This window comes from Aedes albopictus, chromosome 1, assembly GCF_035046485.1.
Source record: "Aedes albopictus strain Foshan chromosome 1, AalbF5, whole genome shotgun sequence".
Classification (NCBI taxonomy): domain Eukaryota; kingdom Metazoa; phylum Arthropoda; class Insecta; order Diptera; family Culicidae; genus Aedes; species Aedes albopictus.
In genome coordinates, this window is record NC_085136.1 from 65,227,099 (window position 1) to 65,254,244 (window position 27,146).

At 41.5% G+C, this 27,146-nt stretch overlaps 1 protein-coding gene across 5 annotated transcripts in view; it reads right to left on the reverse strand.

Moving 5' to 3' along the window:
• Positions 1-24,831: 24,831 nt before the first annotated feature.
• LOC109401880 (Ca(2+)/calmodulin-responsive adenylate cyclase) overlaps positions 24,832-27,146 on the reverse strand; it is a 222,706-nt gene continuing 220,391 nt past the window's right edge. For 2 of the 5 annotated variants that reach the window (XM_062844701.1, XM_062844699.1), the window contains exons 12-13: positions 26,459-27,114; positions 24,833-26,390 (exon numbers count right to left, since the gene is read on the reverse strand). In XM_062844701.1, coding sequence (XP_062700685.1) covers positions 25,987-26,390; positions 26,459-27,114 — 1,060 coding nt within the window. In that variant the 3' untranslated portion in view covers positions 24,833-25,986. Of the gene's footprint in view, positions 26,391-26,458; positions 27,115-27,146 lie in introns of all 5 variants that reach the window. The other 3 variants (XM_062844700.1, XM_062844702.1, XM_062844703.1) reach the window with 3 other exon arrangements.

Sequence of the window (27,146 nt, forward strand, 5' to 3'; positions counted from 1 at the left end):
ATTTCCTGGAAGAATCTCTGAAGAAACTTCTGGAGGATTTCCTGAAGGAATCTTCAAATAATTTCCTGAAGAGATTTTTCATGGAGAAATTTCTGGAGGAATCCCTTAAGCAATTCCTGATGGAATCTCGGGAGAAATTCCTGGAGAAATACCTAGAGGAATTGCTGACATAATTTCTGAAAGATGTCCAGAAGCAATTCCTGGAGAAATTCCTGGGGGAGTTCATGATGAAATTATTGGGGTTATTCCTGGAGAAATTCCTGGATAAAATCCTGAAGGAATACCTGGAGGAATTACTAGAGGTATTTCTTTGGGAATTTCTGGAGGTAGCCCCAAAAGAATCATTTGTGGAAATCTTTAAAAAAAACTTTTTATAGAATTCATGGGCATACATACAGGGTGTTAGGTACGTGAGTGCAAACTTTTTAAGGGGCTATAGAGGATCAAAAATGGTGAAAAAAATTGTCCTACGCATATGGCAAATCTCAACCGTTACGTAGTTATTGAACTTTACATTTTCTTTTTTTTACTTTTATTGCCTTAAACTGGCTATAACTTAAAAATGGTCAAACTTTTCTCAATTTGTATACCCTTATTCGAAAGATTATTGAATTTTCTATCAAATCACATCTTTGGATCGATTAGTTTAGTTAAATGAATAAGTTTTCTAGAGCAAATAGCTCGAAAGTAGTGTGTTTTAATTTGTTTTTGTCAATTATCTTTAAAAAAAGCATAATAATTTTAAATTCTTACTTAGGCAAAATTGTGGCCCTTGTTCCACTCTGCAGTTCGTTTTTTGACACCAAACTTCTAGCTCTTGGAACAAATGCTCGTGAAATCGTAATAATCATTTTTAAAAGTTTCGTGAAGGGAATCCAGACGAAACTGGTGTTCCTGATGGAAACCTTGTAAGAATACCTGAAGGATTCATTGAAAGAATCACAGTAGAATTTTCTGGAGGAATTTCTGTGAGAATTCTGGAAGGAAATTTATTTTATTTTTTTATTAGAATTTCTGATGTATTTCTTCGGAAATTTCTTTTGAATTTTTTCACCAATTACTTTGGAAATCCGTGCAGCAATTCGTTAAGGAATATCTTGATCCCTTCAGCAAATACTCTGAGAAATTTCTTCGGAAATTCCTTTGGGAATTCCCTAAGGGTTTTTGTCTGATTTCATTCTGCATTATTTCTAAAAAAAATTCTGTGGCTATCATTTTGGAAACTTTTTTAGCTATTGTGTCGAAATTTGAGTGCGCTATCCCTTTGGTAAAAACTCTCAATTTTTTTAGGATCTCTGTTAGAAGTATCATTGAAAATTTCTGCGGCAAATCTTTTGAGAAATTGTTAGGCAATTCCTTTGAAAACTTCTTTAATGAACTCTCGGCAATGCTTCAGCAATGGCTTCACGAACTTCAAATTTTTATTTCTACGAAAACTTCTTTAAAAAATTTGTCTGCAACCTTTTGCTGTTTTTTTACTATTCATTTGAAAAATCATCTGATAATTACTTTGGGAATAACTTTAACACTCTTTTGGAAACTTCTTCGCCAATTCATATGGAAATTGATTGGTTAATTCATTTGGCATTTTTTTTTCGGCAATCCCTTTGGATTTTGTTTTGGTAGCTCTTTCGATAATTTCTCGGCAATAATATTCGAAATTAATTTTAGTCATTATTTTTGAAGTTTCGATATTCTTTGGGCAATTGCATTGGAAATTTATCAGTAAACTCCTACGGGATTTCAGCAATTTCATTGAAAGTTACACCGGCAGTCTCTTTGCTAATATACCTGAAATTTACGTTTGTTTTTATTTCAATAGTTCCTTTTGAAATTCATTCGATAGGTACTTTTAAAATTCCTTAGTCAATTCGTTTGACTGACTCCGGTAATTCCTTTCCTTTGGTAATTCCTCTGGATTTTTATTTATAATTCTTTACGGAATTACGTCTGTTTTGCAGCTGGTTTTTGTCTGGTTTTGCAGTTCTATGAGATACTCTCTTGTCAATTAAAAAAATCCAAGAATTTAAAACGGAACGGCCAAAGAAATTCGCAAAGGAATTTCCAAAAAAATAAGGGAATATACCAGAGAAGTTTACAAACAATTTCCTAAGAAAATCATAAAGCAATTTCCAAAAATGTTTTTTTTTATTTATTGAAAAAAAAAATCTTATGTTTTTTTTTAATTTCTCATGAGGAGTTCTTGAGTCCTTGAATAAATTATTAGAGGAATTTCTTAAGCATTTCTAGCAAAAACAATCAAATCCTCTGGAGTAATTTGTGTAATAATCTTCGAAAAAATTTTGCTGAAGTAATTATATAAATACATGAAGAAATCCTTGCATGAAGAATGCCCGAAAGATTTGTTGGAAAAAAAATAATTTGTGAAATACTTGGGGACATCAGTTTAACCTTTCAGGACGCGCGCTGTTGTAAAAAGTACAACAATGCCAAAAAAAACCTCGCTCGTCGTATACAGCGCAAGCACAGTGCATTTTTAGGCTCGAACAGGCGCGCGTCCTGAATGTTTAAGTAAGAATGAATGAAATCAATTGAGGAAATTCTAAGAGAATACTTAATAAATTTTGAACGAATTTTTGGAGAAATCGTAAGAGCATTTATTGGATGAACTACTAAAGACATCTTTAGAAAAATTCCTGAAGAAACTCTGAGAGAGATTTCCACAGGCCTCTTTGAAGGAATTTCTTTAAAATTTTGAATAAAACCTTGGAAGAATTCCAAAAGCGAGTCCTGGAAAAATCCCAAGAGTAATCCTCGGTAGAATTCTTGGAGAAATTGTTAATTAAATTAAACAAAGAAAGCTTTATCCGATTGATGACACCCTTGCAGTAGTTTCTAACAAGATCCTTGAAGGAATTCTGAAAGAATTTTTTGATAATTTTCGAAAGTTTTGTTTTGGAGAAATATTTAAGAAATCCTTGGAAAAATTCCCGTAGGAATTCTAAAAGCGATTCCTGAAGAATTCCCTATGGATATCCTCTATGAAATCTTAATCTTGCATTAATCACTTAAAAGATCCTTCTAGGCATTCTTAAAGAATTCCTGAAGAAAGTAGCAAAACAGTCTTAGGAGGAATCCTTGGAGTAACATGAGAATATTTTTTTATTCGATAAGATAGGGCATCTATTCCTTTACTATTTAAGCATATACGCTCCAATTTTAATCCTACTCAAATCAAAGGAATGAAGTCCTTTTTGTCTTGTTTCTTTATTTTTTATTTTTTTTAGAAGTGAGCACGAATGACAACAAAAATTACGTTATTATCGATTCCGTAATAGTTTTGTTTTCGAATAGGTTTCATTTGCGACTGTAGGAATATTAAGGGCATGTTGACCCTACCAGTAATTCTCAGAGAATTTTTCAAACGATTTTTTCGGAGGAATTTCTAGCGGAATCATTAATAACCTGGTAAAAGAAGGTCTCGAAAGAACTTTGAAGGAGTGAAAAATCACAATAGATTTTTTTTTTCAAATAGTTCCCAGAGAAATGTTAGCAAAAATTCCTGTAGGAATCCTTGGAAAATGTCCTTGAGTTGATGGATATTAAAGAATTCGTTGGAGAAATTCCAGAAGGATTTTTCGAAAGAATTTCTACAAAACTCCTACGAAGCTCCTCTGAGAATTTTCTTAGAGGAACTTAGGAATTTCTGAAGGAATCCTTGGAATCCTTCTGAGCATAACGTGATTTTATTGCGTTCCAATTCCTTTGTGTTGCCGGTTAAATTAACTAAACAGTTTTAATTTCCGTGGATAGAATGACAATTTAATCTATAAAATGACAGTTCGCCCCGAACAAAAAAAAAATACCATACTATCTTTAAATGGATTTTAAAAATAGTTCCCGGGCACCAAAAATTATGAAATTTAGGACTTCGACTATTTTTTTGGACGGAGATTCCGATTATGAAATAATCTGCATACCCCTACAGAACCCGATTTCGATTTTATTTTTTCGGAAGAATATGTGGTTCCAACAAATCTTTGGAGAATTTTTTGTAGCATTTTTTTCTGCAATCTTCTAAACGAATCCTCAGAGATATTATTGATAGGAACCTTGATGGACTTCCTGAACAAATGTTTCGAGAAATACTCGATGAAGCCTTTGCAAGAATCCTTTGAAGTACTAAGAACTCCTGAAGGAGTGCTTACAGAAATACTGAATGACGTCCTTGCATTAACGACTTGAAAGATTCTTGAAGACAAATTGTTCTTCAAGAGAGATTTTTTCAAAAGAAAACTGTAAAGCAATCTTTGAATTGATCTTTGCATTCCTTAAGGATTACTTGGTACAATTCCCAAATAATTTGTTAAAAAATTCGACATAATTCTTAGAAAAAATCTTACGTTCATTGATGGATTTCATTGGATTTTTTCATCGTTTTGTACAAAATACAACAGGCGATCATTCTAGTGATTAATCATTGTACAATATGTACATCATCAAATTCCTAGCTACGCCACTGACATTTGGCCAAAGTATCACTTGCTCGGGCTTGCGGGAAACTGATCGTCAACTGATGAAATTAATCAAAATAAGAGACAATATATCAGATCATGTTTAAATATAATATACAGATGTTGGCTTTCTCGGTCTAGGGTCAATCTAAACGGCTAGTTTTGGATTACCCGACGTTTCGGCCGGCTTTATTTGGCCTTTATCAAGGGAAAAATCAGTCAACCGTTTTTTGTCTTATGGTTTAATGCCGCCATAGGGGGTGTGGGCTTCTTGTTTTCTGCAATTATCATATGTATAGTTTTTACAAATTTTTTGGACTGCACAGGTGAACACTACACTACTTGACGGTACTCAACGGCTATTTCAGGGCTGTTACAAAAGTCTCGATTTGGAAACCGCAAAATCCGCGCCAAGCCATTCGAAATCCGCGCCGAGGTCATCAAATCCGCGCCAGTACAAAAACATATGGTTTTGATGACTCAAACTCATAAAAATCATGGGAATTCCACGACAGTATTCCCAGGAGTTCCCCGATAATTTATCCAGGAGTTTCAAGGATATTCCTTCAGGAGTTCCCCATGAATTTGTCCAGGAGTTCCTTGGGAAGTCCTTCCGCAGGTTCACTACAATTCCTTCAGGTGCTCCTCGGGAATTCCTCCAGAAGTAGCTCGGAAATTCCTCCAGGAGTTCTTCGGGAATTCTTCAAATAGTTCCTCAGGAATTTTTCCTAGAGTTGCTCTGGAATTCTTCCAAAAGTTCCTCGGAAATTCGTTCAAAACTGCCTGAAGATTTTCTCGGGGCTTGCTCCAGAAGTTCTTCTGGAGTTCCACGGAAATACCTCCAAGAGATTCCCAAGAAACTTCTGGAGCAATTACTGAGGAACTCCTTAAGCAATTCCCGCAGAACTCCTGGAATAATTCTGGAGGATCTTCTGGAGCAATTACCGAGGAACTCCTGTCGCAATTTCCGGGGTACTCCTGTAGCAATTCCGGAGGCAGTTCTACTCCTGAAGGAAATTCCAAGGAACTCCTGATGATGTTTCCTAAGAACTCCTGGAGGAATTCTCGAGGAACTGCTGAAGAAATTCCCGAAATTTCCAAGAAATTATTGGAGGAATTTCCGAGGAATTCCTGGAGAAATGCCCGAGGAGCTCCTGGAGCAATTCCCGAGGAACTCCTGCAGCAACTCCCGAGGAACTCCAGGAGCAATTTCCGAGGGACTCCAAAGCCAATTCTTTAGGAACTCCTGGAAATATTCCTGAAGAACTGCTTGAGGAATTCCTGGGGAACTCCTGGTGAAAGTCAGAGGATCTTCAGGAGGAATTCCCGAGGAACTCCTGGAGGAATTTCCGAGGAATTCCCGAGGAACTCCTGGAGGAATTCCTCCAGGAGTTCCTCGGGAATTCCTCCTGGAGTTCCTCGGGAATTCCATCAGTTCCAAGTTTTGCTCCAGAAGCTCCTCGAGGATTCCTCTAGGGATTCGTCGGAAATTCTCCAGTAGCTCCCCAGAAATATCTGCAGCAGTTCTTCGGAAATATCTCCAGAAGTTCCTCGTGAATTCTTCCTGGAGTTCCTTGAAAATTCCTCCGGGAGCTTCTCAGGAATTTCTCAAGAATTTCCTCTAGGATTAATCCAGGAGTTCCTAGGAATTTTTCATCAAGAGTTCCTCTGGTATTCCTCCAGGAGTTCCTCTGGTATTCTTCCAGGAACTCCTCGGAAATTCCTCCAGAAGTTCCTCGTAAATTCCTTGAGGAGTTCCTCGGTTATTCTTCTTAAAGTTCTCCGAGAATTCCTCAAGGAGTTCCTACAAGAGTTTCTCGGGAATTCCTACTGGAGTTCCTCGGGAATTCTTCCAAGAGTTCCTCGGGAATCCCTCCAAGCGTTTCTTGGGCATTCTTCCAGGAGTTCCTGGGGAATTCCTCAAGAAGTTCTTCGAGAATTCCTCCAAAAGCTCTTCTGAAATTCCTCCAAGAGTTCCTCGGTAATTCCTTCAGAAGTTCCTCGGCAATTCAACCTGAAGTTCTTCAGCAATACCTCCAGCAGTCTCTCAGGAATATATCCAGAAGTTCCTCATGAATCGCTCCTGGAATTTCTCTGAATTGCTGCAGGATTTCTTCGGAAATTGTTCCAGAAGCTCCTTGGGGATTCCTTCTGAAGTTCCTTGACAATTTCGTCAGGAGTTCCTTGGGAATTTCTTCAGAAGCTCCTCTGAAATTCTTCTAGGAGTTTCTCGGGAATTCCTCAAAGAGTTCGTCGAGAATTTTTCCAGGAGTTCCTCGGGAATTGCTTCAGGAGTTTCTCAGGAATTGCTCCAGAAGCTCCTCGGTGATTTCTTTAGGGATTCCTCGGAAATTCTCCAGGAGCCCTCCAGAAATATTTGCAAGAGTTCTTCGGGAATATCTGCAGAAGTTCTTCGTGAATTCCACCAATTCCTGAGGAATTCCTGAGGAACTCCTGAAGCAATTCCCGAGGAGCTCATAGAGGAATTTCAGAGAAACTCTGGGTGCAACTTGGAACTGATGGAATTCCCGAGCAACTCCTGGAGGAATTTCCGAGAAGCTCCTGGAGGAATTTTAGTGAAAATCTTGATGAAATCATCCTAGGAACACCTGGATGAAAACTCGAGGAAATTCTTGAGAAATTCCTAAAGAGCTCCCGGAGAAATTTTCAAGGAACTCCAGGAGGAATTCACGAGGAGCTTCTGGGGATATTCAGGAATTTCGTCCATTTCGTTTTCGTGAAACACATCTATAATAAATCAAGAAAATCCTACACGTTTAAAATCGCTATGAACTTAATCTTATGATTAATATTCTATCCAGAGTTATTCCAAAGCTTTTTCCATGGTATTCTCTAAGAAAGCAATCATAAAAAATTTCAGGACGTCTCACCTGTATCTTTTTATCAAGATTCCAAAAATTGCACGATACATATAGGTACTGTATCAGAAAATCAATCATATTGATTTCTCACGACATACACAAGTCAACAAAACCAATGATTTTCTTTATGAGATTCTAATAAATTTACCTATAAAATTCAAACAAATGTTTATCTCAAATTTCCGGTGACGTTTTTGCCTTTCTCGTACACCAAGGTGTACCGAAAGGCTATATGTTCACTCCAAAAATGAAATTTCGATAGAGCCCCCAGAGGGGCAAGTTTCATATACCAATCGACTCAGCTCGACGAGTTGAGATGATGTCTGTGTGTGTGTATGTGTGTGTGTGTATTAGACTGGGTCAACAAAGTCGATTTTTCGGAACAAAGCTTTTTCGACTCATTTTAGCGTACAAAGTAACTGTGCAAAATTTGGGAGCGAATGGTTGCGTCCCCGTATTCCGCATTGCGATTGAAATTTGTATGGAATTTAGTATGGGAAAACGTACTTTTTTGCATTTTTCTCATAAATTGAAATTTTTCGTCTGAAACAATCCAACCAATAACGTTAAAGTGTAGCCTAGGATATGCCGAAAAACTTTGCCGAAGACCGCAAAGTGATCCGACACTTGTGAAAAAGATATAACGTACAGATTGCCCGGTGGTGCTTAACAGTTAACATGTAAAGGAATAACATCAATAATAAAATCTCAATTTTTGGTCTGACTTTCAAGGCGAATAACTTTTTTCACAAGCGTCGGATCACTTTGCGGTCTTCGGCAAAGTTTTTCGGCATATCCTAGGCTATACTTTAACGTCATTGGTTGGATTGTTTTAGACGAACAATTTCAATTTATGAGAAAAATGCAAAAAAGTACGTTTTCCCATACTAACTTCCATACAAATTTCAATCGCAATGCGGAATACGGGGACGCAACCATTCGCTCCCAAATTTTGCACAGTTGTTTCGGACGCTAATATGGATTGAAAAAGCTTTGTTCCGGGTTGATACGATCAAATTTAAAGTTTCTCCATACAACGTTGACCCACTCTAGTGTGTATGTATGTGTGTGTGTATATGTACAAAAAAAGGTCACCTCACTTTTAGATAGTAAATATCAACCGATTTTAACGATCGACGGCTCATTCGACGCGGAATCTGGTCCCATTGTTTCCTATTGCAAATGGTTAGGATCGGTCCAGCCGTTCCGGAGTTATGGCCATTTAGGTGTTCCGGAACCGGTACCCCTGGAAGTAGCCAGACATGAAAATGCACCAAACCCATGCATGCGACCCATCAAACCACGGAATTTACGATTATCTGATGAACGGTAAGCAGGAAAATAGTCTCAGACCATATCTGAACCGGTAGTGTTCCAGAACAGGTTCTGGGTGTCCCGCCGGAAGTGGCCAAATATCAAATTGAACATAACTCATGCATGCGACACATCAAACAGCGGATTGTTCGATAATCCGATGAACGGTTAGCAGGAAAATAGTATCAGACCACATCTGAACCGGTAGTGTTCCGGAACCGGTTCCGGATGTCCCACCGGAAGTGGCCAAATATAAAAGAGTACCAAACCCATGCATGCGACACATCAAACAGCGGCATTTTTGATAACCTGATGAACGGTTAGCAGGAAAACAATATCAGACCATATCTGAACCAGTAGTGTTCCGGAACCGGTTCCGGGGGTCCCGACGGATGTGGCCAAATATAAAAGAGTACCAAACCCATGCATGCGATACAACGAATTACGACTTTTCTGGTAACCTGGTGACTGATTATCAAATAAATAGGTTAGGACCACATTAGAGACAGCCGATTGTATTCCGGAACCAGTTCCGGGTGTCTCGCCGGAAATGGCCAAATATAAAAGTGAACCAAACCTATGCGTGCGACACATCAAACAGCGGCATTTCCGATAACCTGATGAACGGTAAGCAGGAAAACAGTATCAGACCATATCTGAACCGGTAGTGTCCCGGAACCGGTTCCGGATGTTCCGCCGGGTGTAGCCAAATATAAACGAGTACCAAACCGATGTATGCGACACATCAAAGAGAGACATTTTCGATAATCTTACGAACGGTAAGCAGGAAAACAGAATCGGAGTATATCTGAACCGGTAGTGTTCCGGAACCGGTTCCGGATGTCCCACCGGAAGTGGCCAAATATAAAAGAGTACTAAACCCATGCATGCGACACATCAAACAGCTGCATTTTCAATATTGATGAACGGTTAGCAGGAAAACAGTATCAGACCATATCTGAACCGGTAGTTGTCCGTAACCGATCCGAAATCAACGCTTGAGACCAGAAGCTCCACGATGTCGGCCCAAAATTCAAGATGGCAGCCAAATGTTCAAGGTGGCGGCTCAAAATTCAAGATGGCGGCTGTTTACTAGAGATTTTGGCTCTTAAAGCATGCTATATGGAAATATTTAATATGGGGAAGATGTCTGGACTCCTAAAATGGCGACTAGAATATCCAAGATGGCGGTCTGAAATCCAAGATGGTGACTTAAAATTCAAGATCGCGTCTGTTTAAAGAAGTTTAAGGCTCCATGGTTTTAGGAAGATGTCGGAGTAACGGTGCGTTACGGTGTAAGATCTACCATATCAAGTTTTGATCTTGCTATTTTCCAGCCTGGTTTATTTAAATGCAGGAACATTCCAGTATCAAGATTTGGTGAACTTTTTTACACTATTTATCAATTTATTGTTTTACTCTATTCATTTTTCCCTGCTAATATACCGTTTGTTCCAGAGGGATGAAGGTAAATTTAACTTAAATATAAATAACAATTTACAAAAATATAACCCAGACACAAATGCCACATAAGTGGTAAAGTGTCTATAATAAATATTGATAATAATAATAATAAAAAATATAACAGTGGAGAACGTATCACAATTTAATACTATTTTCTATTTCAGATTTGCAAGCAGGCAACCAGCGATCAAAATGGTGAAGTATTTCTTTCTTTAGAAAGGTCAAGATTACCGTACGATTCAGTGACAAGTAGACCACGTTTTCCGCGTCGATTTATTCGTGTCGAGTACCAAAATTTCGTTTTTTTGTTCATCACATCTGCGAACATTCGCGGTTAATAAATATGTGCAACGATTTTTTTATCCGCAATCTTATTAACACGGAAACGCGAAAAAAAAATAATACAAGAACATAGGTGAAACTCAAGAGCAACGATTTTGGTCATTTAGTTGTCCAGTTTTCTCGTAAAGCTACGGCGCGGGTTTCAGTTTTTCAGCATTGTTTTGTGACTCAGAAACGATAAGCTTGGAACGTGCGTTATTACGAGTTGATCCGACATAAGCGTGGTTTAAAAATTATTCACACCAGGTATAAAATAAAATTTAATACATAAAAATACAATAAAATTATTGAATTCTTCCGACAGCCGGCTGGCGGAAAACCAAATCATATCAAGGGTTGCATAGCTCACATCATATACCAATGTGAATCCAGATCTATGTAACTTTCTATCCCTTCCCTTCCCTTGTCTCTAGTAGCAACGGATGTCACACTAACATTCCTTCCCTTCCCCGATGACCGTAAAGACGTGGCCGGCGCCGGTACTGACAATGTAAAGTTTTGAACCTTCAAAATTGCACATTGAGGATGGAAAGCTTCACCCAGGCCCCTTCCTTTTGGTTCTCTGTGCAATGTTGACTGTTCTGGTCAGTAACGGAGTAGCAACTACGAATTGTACGGTCATCTCATGCTCATGCTCATGCTTCATGGTTTTAGGAAGATGTCCGGAGTCAAAAAATGTCGACCAAAATGTACAAGATGGCGATCTAAAATCAATGATGGCGGCTTCAGTTTCAAGATGGCGGCTGTTTGATGGAGATTTAGGCTCTAACGGCTGTTTAATGAAGCTTTCGGCTCTAAAACCATGCAATATTGGTATATTTGGTATGGGGAAGACTTTCAGACTCCAAAATGGCGATCAGGATATCCAAAATGGGGATCTAAAATTTAAGATGGCGGCTCCGAATTCAATATCGCGGCTGTTCAATGGAGTTTTGGGGCCTGAAACAATGCATTATTGGTATATTTGGTATGGGGATGATGTCTGGATTCCGAAAATGGCGACCAGAACATCCAAGATGGTAATCTTTAATCCTAAATGGCGGCTTCAAATTCAAGATAGCGTCTTTTTCTTAAGAGTTTGAGGCTCAAACATTAAAAGCCAGATAAACGATATGATTTCTGGTATCATGAAATGGATTTCTGTTAATTGTATGAAAGTGCGATATACATAAACATTTCGCTTGAGTTTTATTGAAATGGGGTTTCGAAGGCACGAGAAAGGCGCCATCACCGCTAGGTGGATTAATTAGGTTTTTTTTGCAAATTCCACAAAAACATATTTCAGAATCACCAAGAAACTCTAGCAATTATTTCAGCAATCTCGCCATGATTGAGTGTTTTTTCGAAACTCACACATTACTGTATATAGTTCCGTCCAAAATTAAAATTTTATCCAAAAAAAATTGCCAAAAAATTGATCTCGGGGTTCACGAACATTGAACGGAGTGGTCATCAAGCCGAATGAATGATAGATCGATTGAATAGCCGGCATCGGAAGAACAGTTTGGCCGCCAGTCAATTACCACAAACTTTACATGAACGAACATTATTATTCAAAGAAGAACAAATCCCCTATGGAGTTAATAGTTCATCTGCAAATAAACTATATCAAGCCTAACTTTGCCAGGCAGCAGGGATTATAGTCCTGGGACCTGACGAACCCCCCCGCTTGCGAGTCAGCCGCGTAGTCGCCGGCTAAGAATAGGACTACTAACCTCAATTCAAGGTGTCAAGCGACCCGTGCCAAGGAATGAGTGATCGAGGGGGTGAAAAAGATGCTCGATCTTTAACGGAGCCTGTGGGGTACCTGGGCACCCCCCACAGTAAGCTGTCCCTTACCGCGTTAATGCAGGGCTCTGGCGTGGTGGACATTCTTTCTCGTGCAACTCGTGGGAATAAATATGAGCAAAAATTCAAAAAATAATAACATAGGTGGAAGTAGTGGTGCGATCAACCCCTTCGCAAGAAGCGGGTTGATGAGGTCTCCAACAAGGAGAAGCGAGGAGGTAAGCGCTGGGAGCTCCAGTCCACTTCCCGGCAACCCAGCCGCTGGAGACTATGGACGGAGCGTGACTGCTGAGGGCCGTCAGCCAAGAAAGCAAAACACAGTCCGCAATAGAGGTGGCTGAGCAGCAGTTTGGCAAAATCATCGACTTTGCGTCCACTAAGTCGAATATAAGCAAGGACCTGATAACGGCCTTGCTTCGACTTAGGGTGTCGATTGACGAGGCCAAGCAGGAGCACGCGGTACTCGCGTTGCTGACTGCTGCAGCGGCGGAGCCCGCAAAGGAGAAAGTGCCGAAGTTTACTCAAACGGAGGCCTTCTCCTTCGCAGGAAGTCCGAAACAAGTGGAAGCGACTGCTCGCGACAAACGGGGCAAGCAATCGCAGAAGCGGGCGAGGCAGCCGTCAGGCGAGGAGCTGTCTGGCGGTGCCCGAAAAGCCAGGCGAATAATTACCCCGAAAGTCGGTAACAATGCCGGAAGGTCGGATCCCAGCCAGGGTTCCCGGAAAGCTGGGAAGGGTGGGCCTGAAAAGGCTGGGCCGTCCCGGAACGATGGGAACAAGGGGTTGCGACCGTTGGTGGGCTCTCAGCAGCCACAGTGTAGGGCGATCCAAGGGGAGGACCCTCCTTGGGTGAAGGTAGAGCGGAAGAAGAAGAAGAAGACGAATCCGCCGGTAGTAGTGCAGGACGCCAAGCCAAGGCGTAGGAGGGCAGGTGCCAAGCGCGAGAAAGGCGACGCGATCGTCATCAAGACGGAACAGTCCAAGTACTCGGACGTCTTGAAGATGATGCGAAGCGACGCCAAGCTTGAGGGTCTTGGGTTTTCAGGGTGGTGGCGGTGCGGTAGTCGATCAGCTTCAGATTCAGAAGACGTTGGACGATGTTGTTGTTGGCAATTTGATATCGATTTGTGGGATCACTTCTAATACGGCGATACGTTTTATCATCGTTGAGGAGTTCTTGCATCTTCTGTTCGTAATCGTCGGTCCACATAATGACCGTCTTTTTACCTTTGTCAGCGGGCAAAACGGATATATCCAGATTCGACTTGAGAAACTTCGTTGTTGTGGTGCATGCTTGTGTTAGGAACTTCGTTTGCGCGTCGCTGGTTCTATCGCTGTGTTTCTTGTTGACATAATTCTGTATGACATTGGTGATGTTGCATCGGGTCCGTTCTTGTCAGGTGCAGTTTTGAGGATAGTTTCGGTTTCGGCAATCAGGTGATACAGTGGATGACGATCGAAACTTCGATGAAGCTGATCGACTACCGCACCGCCGCCACCCTGAAAACCACCACCGCCACCACCCCACGAATATACGGACTCCCAAAAGCACATAAACCAAGCCTCCCCTTGCGACCCGTGGTCCCTGGTATGACCAGTCCCAGCTACGAACTGTCCAAGTATGTATGTAGAATACTACAAGCCTCGTTGGACAACAAATATAACATCAGAGACTCATATAGTTTCTGCCAATACATCAACACCATAACGGTCCCTTCTGGATACGTAATGGTGTCGTTTGATGTTGTATCGTTGTTTACCAACATCCCAAAACAGTTGGTAATACACGATATAATACAAATCTGGGATACCATCAAACCAAACACGGAGATCAATCTCGATCTTTTCCTGGAAATTGTATCCTTCTGTATGGACACGAGCTACTTCGTATTCCGGAACCAATTCTACGAACAGATCGAACTGCCATGGGTAATCCACTATCCCCAGTACTTGCTGATCTGGTCATGGGGATCCTACTTGATACAGTAACCAGTAAGACTGACATTGTCTTCACTGTGTTGCGTAAATACGTGGATGATCTGATGCTTGTCATACCAGCTGACAGATTACAGCAGGTTCTAGACATCTTCAACTCATACCACCCGAGTATCCAATTCACATTTGAAGTGGAAACAGACGGTAGGCTCCCATACTTAGACATGACTCTAGTTCGGCAAGAAGATGACACCATTCAAACCGAGTGGTATATGAAAGCCATCGCATCGGGTCGTTTGTTGAATTTCTCATCTCTTCATCCTCTCACCCAAAAAATCAACACCATCAAAAATGTCATCGATCGGGTAAACCGATAATCCACCAACTGGGATGAAGAGAAAAAGCGAGAAGTCGTCACTCAAATTCTGCAAACCAACGACTACCCCCGAAACCTCATCAATCGCTTTCTGAACCGAACACACTGGACATCTACGCACACCATTACAGCCGACGATCACACGACCGAAGAACACACGATTGGACCGCCTCAAGCTAAAATATACCGATCTCTCCCCTACATCCCGTCACTTACACCAAAAATCATCCAGCTACTACGACACGACTATCCCTCCGTAATAATATGCCCACGGAGCGTGCACACGATAAGGGATCTCTACACACGCATTAAGGACCCGATACCCATGGATCAACACCATAACGTGGTATATCGAATACAGTGCGGAAACTGCGACAAATGCTACACCGGTATGACCGGCAACCTGCTGAAGAAGAGATTGTCGGGCCATCGGAGCAATCTCAACCAACTGGAGAACCTATTAGAGTCAGGCCGTACATATGCAGATGAACCAGTGAGAGCACTCAGAGAAAAAACAGCTCTCTTGGCCCACTGCATCGACCACGACCATAGGTTCATCTACTAGACAACACGAATAGTCGATCGGACGTACAAGAGAAACATTCTCCCGATTCTAGAGATGATACACATAAGCAGCGACAACGATTCCATCAACAAACGGACAGATACAGATAGACTTAGCAGTACGCTCTCTGGACTAATACACAGAATTAACACAGTCATGACAAAAAAAAAAACACTAATGGACAAAATAACAGAAACACCAACCACCCATCTGACCCCACCTAAACCATAACACAGATCAGTTACCAAACAGTCTACCGAAGCAGTGAGTGAACTTGAACTTCAACGTGATGCGACTAACAAAAATAGGACAATTTTATGTAGGAATTAAACATACAATGACAAAAAACAGAACTCTAGTAAGTAAATGACACACAAATAGAAATGTAAAATTAAACTTATTGTATAAACCATTTTAGTGATCCCAAGAAGAAGGCAAAATACATTGCGCCGAAACGTCGGAAAATAGATAAACTCTGTTTCCTTTTGATTTGAGGGACTGCAAGCCAAACCATATTTGATACTAATTAGAACAATTCCGGAGGAATCAACACAACGTACATGGGGAACCTCTGGATCGTTTTCATTATCGCCAGTCTCCATGGCCTCAGAATTCTGAATTTGTTCTATTGAAATAGTGGACAGAGCCTGTCTCATCATCGGATGAAATTACGAGATCCGGTGAATCCCCACCAGTGTCATTCGTTTCCATGCAGGCCTATTTTATTATACCTTATGCCAAACAATGGCAATAAAAATCAAATATAAGAACAAATATAACCAACCAGATGTTCAATATAAAGTTAAACCGGGAGAACGGGAAAAAAACACCAATCCAAAAAAATCGTTTACCATCTTAAATATCTATAAAAAAATAATGAAGAAAAAAAAAAAGAAAAACAAAAAAAAAATAAACAACAAAAGAGAAGGATAGCAACTAAAGAAAAACACTAATTCGAAGACGTGGTCCTACCTGAATTCAACCAATAGTCCTACGTCGAGCAAAACAACCAAGTCAAAAAAGCAAAAATAAATCCAGAAAAAAGGTTTTTTGAATCACTGTGATTAGAATGCGGCAGAGCAAAACGGAGTCAAGCCAAAAAAAAATACTCTCAACGCCTGTTCTAATATGAAGTAAAGTGATATCGGGAGAAAAGGGCAAGAAATAGAAAAAAAACTTATAGAAAAAGGATAGCAACATAAAAAAATCTATTCAATGTTTGTATCTACTTAAATACTAATATAATATGAGAAAATATTGAAAAAAAAATCAAAGTATAGAAAGGATAGCAACTCAAAAAAAAACTAAAAACTAAAAAAAAAAGTGCAATGTAAATGGGCCGTGAATCGGGAGGAACTACTGTACCATCGAAACTCAAATCGAAATAAAGTTATTACTGCGAGCTAGACGATGGACTGGAGAACAATAGAGCGGCAAAAAAGATACAAAATACTCAACTGGTCTGTGCACAGCCTTTGTATACCTATATGTAGGTAGGTAGCGTGTTGGTGACGATGGCTTAGGCTGCTGCTGCTGCTGTTTTGCGCTGCTGACCTTTGTCGTCGACCTTCTCGCTTCGTTGTTAATATTGATGATCAACTTAATACGGGCTCGAACAGCCGTAAGGTCAATAAGTATGCATCGACTAGAAAATGTTGAGATTAGTTGAAACGACAAACAATGCGAACAGTTTTTCCAGAATTGTAGCAAATATTTGCTACATACTTGGCTCGATATGGGTTTCCGGAAAATAGGCTTCCATCATTCCGCAAAATGTTTTCCGGGAAATGTCATAGAATCGTAAGAATTGTGTATTTTATCGCCTGTCGCTGGGATAGTCACGCTCTGTGTTGAACCACATTTTGCTAAGGTTCACTTTATTTCATAATTTTATTGAAAGTGCGAAAAAAATTAAGGAAGTGGTAAAAAGAATTCTTCCCAAGTAACCACAAGCATTATATCATTGCACGAATTAGACTGAATATCAACCTTTGCAATGCGAAATGCAGTAATTCCACACTTGTCATGCAATAATCCATTAGATTGGCATTATCAATGTAATGATGCATTACATTTTTCTTTACATTAGGGTATATTAAAAGCTGATATACGATAATTCAATAATTCAACACTGCAAAAACTGAATAAATTCAATGTAGCGAAGGTTGCTCTAACAATACAATTATAAAAGCTTGACTATAATGGTAAACAAATGTATTCAAGAAGAGTGAACAACTTTACTCTAGCGGTCATCAACACTTCTGGTTCAACTCCCGACCAACTTAATACCCGTTTGAACCACCGATCGACGACTTTTTTTTTTCAGAAAAAACTTTTTAAAGATTACCTACCTTTTCTCTTTTCTGTTGGCTGCTATCACATGCCAATAATGATGGAAATCACAATAGGAAGCAGTCAGTGAAGTACTAGATTGAAAGTAGTGAGCTGGATTTTTGTATGGTGAGATGATCAATTCTCCGTTTCTGCAATGAAATGGTGCAAACAACGTGGGTTATATGATTTCTTGCCTAATTTGATGCTGTTTGAGCAAAAGTTTGGGTAACTGTGTTGTTGATGTTACAAGAAATAAATAATACAACAACACAGTTACCCAAACTTTTGCTCAAACAGCATCAAATTAGGCAAGAAATCATATAACCCAAGCTGTTTGTACCATTTCATTGTAGAAACGGAGAATTGATCATCTCACCATACAAAAATCCAGCTCACTACTTTCAATCTAGTACTTCACTGATTGCTTCCTATTAGCATGTGAGCAGTGTGCGAAGGGTGTTTTAAATTTCTTATATGGATTAAATGTATTCTAAAATGCATTATGTATTTATCAGTGATTGTCAGAATGTGATTAGAGGGATTCTATTACATATGACATAGTCGTTTTGCCCTCTACTGCAATGATAGAGACAGAAGAACAATCTCCTTTTAGTTAATGAAATATCTGTTGTTATCACTGCAACAGAAACGGTCCAAGGTGCCTGCGCGTATGAAATTCATCTAGCGGGTCTTCAACAATTCTGGTTCGACTCCCGACCCGACGACAAAAAAACAATGGTTAAAACATTCATGTGTAGGGGAATCAGTACCGTCGATAATGAAGCGGTACTAAAAATAGATTTTTGTTTTGGTTTTTCGTGTTGCACGTATTTAGCATTGTAAATGCAAATGTACAGCACATGCATTTATGTTACTTTAGCAATGGCTGTCAACGTGCTGCAATATGTGGCATTAATTTGATTGTAGTGGGGCCCTTTTCGACTTTAATATTGCATCAATGAGGTATTCAAAGTAATGCAGCATTATATTCACAATTTTAAATACAAATATATAGCAAAATTGATGCACTTATATACGGCTTCGTGGTTACTTGGGTATAGATTCTGAAGACTCACGGAGACATCGTTGAGCAATATCGTTTTAGTGTGTTTTGGCGTGAACTTAGAGTGTACCGAGTGAATATGACGTCACGCAATCCATTGCCGCTATCGAACTGATGACGTCATGCTCGTTTGGCTACACGAACTGTTGTCTTTGCCTCCGCGAGTCTCTTGAGTGTATGGAATTTATAGTGTTTATAATGCAAACCATTGGAAAAACATAACCTCGATTCCGAAATATGCGTAGAAAGAAGTCGTCCCGAAAAGGTTAAACTAGATTTTATTAAGTCATAGTTGCTCTCAGGAAATATTTATACTTTTACAAACTTTGGGAGATCTGAGACACATGACATAAACAAACTAAGATTGTTTTTAATTTACCCAGTTGCCATTGGCAACCAATGCCGTCTGGCTTATCATACTAATATATAAAGAGATACGCTGCGTTGGCATGTCAACCAAAGAACCAAATAGGGGCATCTGGGGTAATACGCACTGTCGAGGCAAAACGCACCCCCTTTGTTTTTCAGGGATTATCGGTTTTAGAGCTTTGAAACCTTATCAGTCTAATAGAACGTCTTAATAAATGAGCATCTGGAAAATTTTACATATCTGCGTTACGTAATTAGTGAGAAAAAAGAATAAAATTGAAAAGCACGATTCTGATGTAATTTTCCCGATCGTTTGTTGAATGATTTGATGGTGAAAACCGACCAAACATCTAATGCTGTTGTGTTTATTCAGTTCATTGAGGGCAATGCTAAGAATAGGAAAAATAACTTAAACAGTAATCTACGTAAATTATATGTTTTAAACAATTTTATTTTTTGCTATTGATTGGGGCAATATGCACTCCATTAGTTGGGGCAAAACGCACCTATAAAAACAAGCTGTAATAATATCTATGAGTGCTCTGTAAGTAATCGCAAACAAAATTGAGCTATTGTTTGTCTTAAAACCTTATAAAACATGCATTTTGTTTAAGATGTAAAAATATTTCTAAACTCGACGGTGCATCGTGCCTCAATGTTGTGGTGCGTCTTGCCCCTTTGTTTGAGTGCATCCTGCCCCATTGTTGTAGTGCATTTTACCCCGAGCAAGGGTGCATACTGCCCCGCATAAACATACGAAACCGTAATGTTAGTCTTTACAAAAAACATTATTTTCAAGAGCTGAACTGTATTAAGGCTAAAATTTTGTTTGGTTTCTCTCAGAATGAAAGTATATGCAATGAATGCATGCATTAAACCAATAAATTATTACCTTTTTATATGCATTTGGACGCATCTTCCTTAAGTGGTGCGTATTACCCCAGAATAGGATGTCATCCAGTGAATTTTACTCTCCATCTTAATTTTTAAGTTTTTATTACGTTCATCAGGTTTTTCTTTTTGTTTTCATATTCCTTCAACAGTTGCATCTAAGCAGTGTTATCTAATTTCATAAGAAAAAAAAAACTAGTTTATTTATATCGATGATAGGGTTTATCCATTTGTTTTTGTAGAAGCTTTACTCCATTCCCATCCAATCTTTAAAACAACGAACAGAGTATAATCCCCTTGGTTTTTCTTCTCCAGCAAAGGTGCAATCAATATCCTTCGTTTTTTTAGTAATCCCTCGTGATGATCTTTCGACAATTCCACCTTTTTTTTTGTAATATCTTCGGTGTTCTATGTACAACAATGCCCCGAAATGCTCATTTCTCAGCAGTCACGACATACTGTGACCGACCGTCTTGACCGGACAATTGACAATTCCACACCTATTTCCATATATGAGGTGGGTCGGGAAGCGCCGCCTTTTCTTGGATAATGTTTAAGTGAGCAATTTTCAGCATTTCTGCCCTCAAAGTCCTGATTTGTGCATGCTTTCGTGAGTAATGGATTTGGTTTCGAACTAAATGTAATGAGTTTTTTTTTTGTTTGAAAATATACAAATGAGTAATGCTGATGAGAGCCTTTTTGCCTTCAAATTTCCAGCTAGTTCTAGCTAAATGGTCGCCATTTTTACGCTATATACGTAGTGTTTCGCTTACCCGGCTAAGTATCAAAGTGCATTTCCTGGATTCATTTAAATTTTATATTCCTTCATTTGTTTTTGTTTCGATAAGTAAGAGTACTTTTCCATCTCAAGAAACAGCGAGACAGGCTTCCAGCCCAAGCAACAATTTCCAAGTCCAATTAGCTTCGGGGAGGTTCTTAAAGCTGTCATAAAACCCAAAAGATTTCTTTAATTCATGATAGTTCAAAATACTTCCTCGAATTAATCTCGAGCAACAGTTTGAAATACAAATCGAAGGCGAAAAGCTCTTAAAACTGTTATAAAACCAAAATCATTTAATTTTGGTTTTACGATGGTTTTAAGGTCCTCCTCGAATTCTTTTGATTCAAAATCGTTTCTTGGGATCTGACTTGAACATGTTACTGCGAAAGTAAAAACTCAAAATCCAATTAGTCTTGAAAAGGTTCTGGAACATTCTGTAATTTTAGTTTTATGCTGGTTGTACGGAGCTCCCAGAACTAATTTGACTCGAAACTGTAACTCAGGCTGTGACTTTCAAGGTTTTCTGTTTGTTTTTATAAATTACTACCCTAAATACTAGTTAATATGATCTGCAAAACATCTGTAGAGCAATAAATTTCAGTTTTTTTTCTTTTTTTGAATTGCATATCGTTTTCCAATTTACATCTACATAGAGATAGACAGATGCAGACAGCCCAGCTTTTAGAAAGCTTTAGAAGAATTCCGCCACGTAACAACACGAGTTTTTTTTTGTTTAAGTAGCTAGCAGTGTGTTTGCGAAATTTTTCTTTGTGTGAGGTGGGATAGAGTTATTTAAAGCGACCCGCGACGAGTTCACAGTCGAAATTCAAATTTGGTTTGCGATGGTTTGAGAATCCTCGTATTTTTGAACTTTTCGTAACAATAGATTGTACAGCTTACGCGGCTAAGAAGAGGAAAAGGAAAATCGTGAAGAATTTGGTGAAATCAAGGTTTGTACAGAGTAAATGGGAAATCATTTCGAGAAATGCATTTTTGCGAGTAACTACGAGGTTGTGTTGGCGGTCAATCCAGAAGAAATGGTTGTATTATCATTACTAGTTCAGACAATAAACTCTTTCGGGTAATTTGAGAGGATTCTGCAGAGAATCCTGAGAGGATTATGCAGAGAATCCTGAGAGGATTCTGCAGAGAATCCTGAGAGGATTCTGCAGAGAATCCTGAGAGGATTCTGCAGAGAATCCTGAGAGGATTATGCAGAGAATCCTGAGAGGATTATGCAGAGAATCCTGAGTGGATTCTGCAGAGAATCCTGAGAGGATTCTGCAGAGAACCCTGAGAGGATTCTGCAGAGAACCCTGAGAGGATTCTGCAGAGAATCCTGAGAGGATTCTGCAGAGAATCCTGAGAGGATTCTGCAGAGAATCCTGAGAGGATTCTGCAGAGAACGCTGGGAGGATTCTGCAGAGAACCCTGAGAGGATTCTGCAGAGAACCCTGAGAGGATTCTGCAGAGAATCCTGAGAGGATTCTGCAGAGAATCCTGAGAGGATTCTGCAGAGAATCCTGAGAGGATTCTGCAGAGAATCCTGAGAGGATTCTGCAGAGAATCCTGAGAGGATTCTGCAGAGAATCCTGAGAGGATTCTGCAGAGAATCCTGAGAGGATTCTGCAGAGAATCCTGAGAGGATTCTGCAGAGAATCCTGAGAGGATTCTGCAGAGAATCCTGAGAGGATTCTGCAGAGAATCCTGAGAGGATTCTGCAGAGAATCCTGAGAGGATTCTGCAGAGAATCCTGAGAGGATTCTGCAGAGAATCCTGAGAGGATTCTGCAGAGAATCCTGAGAGGATTCTGCAGAGAATCCTGAGAGGATTCTGCAGAGAACGCTGGGAGGATTCTGCAGAGAACTCTGAGAGGATTCTGCAGAGAATCCTGAGAGGATTCTGCAGAGAATCCTGAGAGGATTCTGCAGAGAATCCTGAGAGGATTCTGCAGAGAATCCTGAGAGGATTCTGCAGAGAATCCTGAGAGGATTCTGCAGAGAATCCTGAGAGGATTCTGCAGAGAATCCTGAGAGGATTCTGCAGAGAATCCTGAGAGGATTCTGCAGAGAATCCTGAGAGGATTCTGCAGAGAATCCTGAGAGGATTCTGCAGAGAATCCTGAGAGGATTCTGCAGAGAATCCTGAGGGGATTCTGCAGAGAATCCTGAGAGGATTCTGCAGAGAATCCTGAGAGGATTCTGCAGAGAATCCTGAGAGGATTCTGCAGAGAATCCTGAGAGGATTCTGCAGAGAATCCTGAGAGGATTCTGCAGAGAATCCTGAGAGGATTCTGCAGAGAATCCTGAGAGGATTCTGCAGAGAATCCTGAGAGGATTCTGCAGAGAATCCTGAGAGGATTCTGCAGAGAATCCTGAGAGGATTCTGCAGAGAATCCTGAGAGGATTCTGCAGAGAATCCTGAGAGGATTCTGCAGAGAATCCTGAGAGGATTCTGCAGAGAATCCTGAGAGGATTCTGCAGAGAATCCTGAGAGGATTCTGCAGAGAATCCTGAGAGGATTCTGCAGAGAATCCTGAGAGGATTCTGCAGAGAATCCTGAGAGGATTCTGCAGAGAATCCTGAGAGGATTCTGCAGAGAATCCTGAGAGGATTCTGCAGAGAATCCTGAGAGGATTCTGCAGAGAATCCTGAGAGCATTCTGCAGAGAATCCTGAGAGGATTCTGCAGAGAATCCTGAGAGGATTCTGCAGAGAATCCTGAGAGGATTCTGCAGAGAATCCTAAGAGGATTCTGCAGAGAATCCTGAGAGGATTCTGCAGAGAATCCTGAGAGGATTCTGCAGAGAATCCTGAGAGGTTCCTTCAGAGAATCCTGAGAGGATTCTGCAGAGAATCCTCTCAGGATTCTGCAGAGAATCCTGAGATGATTCTGCAGAGAACCCAGAGAGGATTCTGCAGAGAACCCTGAGAGGATTCTGCAGAGAACCCTGAGAGGATTCTGCAGAGAACCCTGAGAGGATTCTGCAGAGAATCCTGAGAGGATTCTGCAGAGAATCCTGAGAGGATTCTGCAGAGAATCCTGAGAGGATTCTGCAGAGAATCCTGAGAGGATTCTGCAGAGAATCCTGAGAGGATTCTGCAGAGAATCCTGAGAGCATTCTGCAGAGAATCCTGAGAGGATTCTGCAGAGAATCCTGAGAGGATTCTGCAGAGAATCCTGAGAGGATTCTGCAGAGAATCCTGAGAGGATTCTGCAGAGAATCCTGAGAGGATTCTGCAGAGAATCCTGAGAGCATTCTGCAGAGAATCCTGAGAGGATTCTGCAGAGAATCCTGAGAGGATTCTGCAGAGAATCCTGAGAGGATTCTGCAGAGAATCCTGAGAGGATTCTGCAGAGAATCCTGAGAGGATTCTGCAGAGAATCCTGAGAGGATTCTGCAGAGAATCCTGAGAGGATTCTGCAGAGAATCCTGAGAGGATTCTGCAGAGAATCCTGAGAGGATTCTGCAGAGAATCCTGAGAGGATTCTGCAGAGAATCCTGAGAGGTTCCTTCAGAGAATCCTGAGAGGATTCTGCAGAGAATCCTCTCAGGATTCTGCAGAGAATCCTGAGATGATTCTGCAGAGAACCCAGAGAGGATTCTGCAGAGAACCCTGAGATGATTCTGCAGAGAACCTAGAGAGGATTCTGCAGAGAACCCAGAGAGGATTCTGCAGAGAACCCTGAGAGGATTCTGCAGAGAATCCTGAGAGGATTCTGCAGAGAATCCTGAGAGGATTCTGCAGAGAACCCTGAGAGGATTCTGCAGAGAACCCTCGGAGGATTCTGCAGAGAACCCTCGGAGGATTCTGCAGAGAACCCTCGGAGGATTCTGCAGAGAACCCTCGGAGGATTCTGCAGAGAACCCTGAGAGCATTCTGCCAAGAACCCTGAGAGGAATCTGCAGAGAATCCTGAGAGGATTCTGCAGAGAACCCTCAGAGGATTCTGCAGAAAACCCTCGGAGGATTCTGCAGAGAACCCTCGGAGGATTCTGCAGAGAACCCTCGGAGGATTCTGCAGAGAACTCTCGGAAGATTCTGCAGAGAACCCTCGGAGGATTCTGCAGAGAACCCTGAGAGCATTCTGCAGAGAACCCTGAGAGGATTCTGCAGAGAACCCTGAGAGGATTCTGCAGACAATCCGGAGAGGATTCTGCAGATAATCCTGATAGGATTCTGCAGAAAATATGGAGAGTATTCTGCAGAAAATCCGGAGAGGATTCTGCAGAGCATCTGGAGACGATTCTGCAGGGAATCCGGAGAGGATTCTGTAGAGAAACCATAGAGGATTCTGCAAAGAATCCTGCGAGGATTCTGCAAAGAATCCCACGGGGTTTCCGAATAAAATCCTGCGAGGATTCTGCAAAGAATCTTGCCAGGATTCTGCAGAGAATCCTGAGTAGATTCTGAAAAGAATCCTGAGAGAATTCTGCAGGATATCTTGAGCGGATTCTGGATATAATATGGAGCGAATTCTGGAGAGAATCCAGAGCGAAATCTGCAGAGAATCCTGAGAGGATTCTGCAGCTAATCGCACGACGATTCTGCAGAGAATCCCGTTAGGATTCTGCAGAGAATCCCGAGAGAATTCTACAGAGAATCCCGAGAAGGTTCTGCAGAGAATTCTGAGAGAATTATGCAAATAATTCTGAACTGATTCTGCAGAGAATCCGAGAGGATTCTGCAGAGAATTCTGCAAATAATTTTGAATGGATTCTGCAGAGAATCCCAAGAGGTTTCTAATGAAAATCCCGATAGACTTTTAAAGAGATTTCACAGAGGTTTGCGCAAAGATTCCTGACAGGATTCTGCAGTGAATCTCGAGAGCATTCATCAGAGGATCCCGAGAAGATACGGCAGAGAATCTCGAGCGGATTCTGCTAAGAATCATAAAATGTTTCCGAATTCCGAGAGGATTCTGCACAGAATCCAGAAAACATTCTGCATAGAATCAAGAGAAAATTTTGCAGCGAATTTGAAGAGGCATCTGTCGTCAGATGCGGTTCAGGCTGAATTTCTTCTCACTATGAAGTATAATAAATAGGCGTCGAATTGTCACCCTCACATAATTTAGCGTAAAGAATGCTTTTCAATCATCAATTTCCTCTAGATTGACCCAAACAAACCCTTGAAAATGCATCTTTAATCAGCGAAACAACGCCATACTCCATTTAATTCAATCAACGGAAGCGACGAACTAAAATGCCACTACCGAAATCTTCGAAAACCACTTTTCAATCCCTAACCACTATATTTACAGTCCATGTCTCGTCAAGGCTCCGCCAGCACCGGTGCTGGTCGGCACCTGCTACTGCTGTTCGTCCTCTTCTCCGGAAGCGGCACTCACCTGGCCAACGGAAGCCGGTCCACTAGGGGGACCCGTATCGCTGGCACTACCCGTACCTCACCCGGTAGTGCTTCCACCGGCCGTTTCAGTTCCGACACTCGCCGTTACCACCTTTTCCGCTGACACCGCCACCGGCTGCACCGACCCACTGCTTCCCCCTGTGGCCCCCTGACTGGGTGTCGTTGGTCCAAACTTACTACTAATCTTGTGCGACGCGCTCACGATGGCCATCTCGTGCCGCGAGTCCAGATCACAGTCGTACAGGCCGCTCAGCGAGTCCAAGCTCAACAGGCGGCTGCTGGCCCGGGACGACATCGAGGTGTCGTCCACGTCCGGTGCGTTGTAGAGGGAGTTGACGTCCGAGAGGGCTCCCTCCGCGTCGGTGAGACCGGCCTCGTTCAGTAGCGAGATGTTCTCCAGGCCGGGTTCGTCCGTGATGTAACCGGTGCTCTCGGCTCCGCCTAAAAGAGAGAAAATTCGTCAAATTGAGGTGGATAGGTGTGGAATTGTTTGCCCGGTGGATGCTTACCGGTCGCCTCCTCCCGACACTCATCGTCACTCCACTCGGATTGACTTTCCACCGGGTTCGAGTCCAGCGACTGGTGGTTGTGGTGCGAGCTATGGCTATTGTTGTGATGGCTGTGACTATGATGGCTGAGATCTCGATCCCGGTCCCGCGAGTGTCCCGCGCCGTACTTCAGTTCGTCCGAGATGTAGTTTCTCGTAGCATCACAGCTACCGGTCCCACCGTTGGAACCGCTCAACCCCCGTCGGATCGCGTTTCGCCTCGGTCCCTGCTCATCCTCGTCCTCCTCGTCATCGTCGTCGTCATCCTCGGACTCTTCTTCCTCCTCTTCGACGTCCTCTTCGTCCGGTTCGTCATCGTCGAGCAGATCGTCCGAGTCCCGTCCTCGGCCCCGGTAGACCGCTTCGTTCGACAGCCGTAGATCCTCGTCCGCTTCGATGTTGGAGGACGTCTCGTTGGAGGACTTCTTGGTCGCCGCGTTGTACTTGAGGTGGTGGCTTCGCGGATGCAACCGTGGCGACTGCGAATGGTGATGGTGCTGCCGGTGGTGGTGGTGTTGGTGCCGACGGTCAACCGAACCAAGGCCGCCACCGGCACCTCCCGAAGCCGACGATCGGTAGTCGTGGATGATCTCGCACGATTCCGTGTCCGAGGTTTGCCTGAAAGGTATCGAATTGTGATTAGTTTGAAA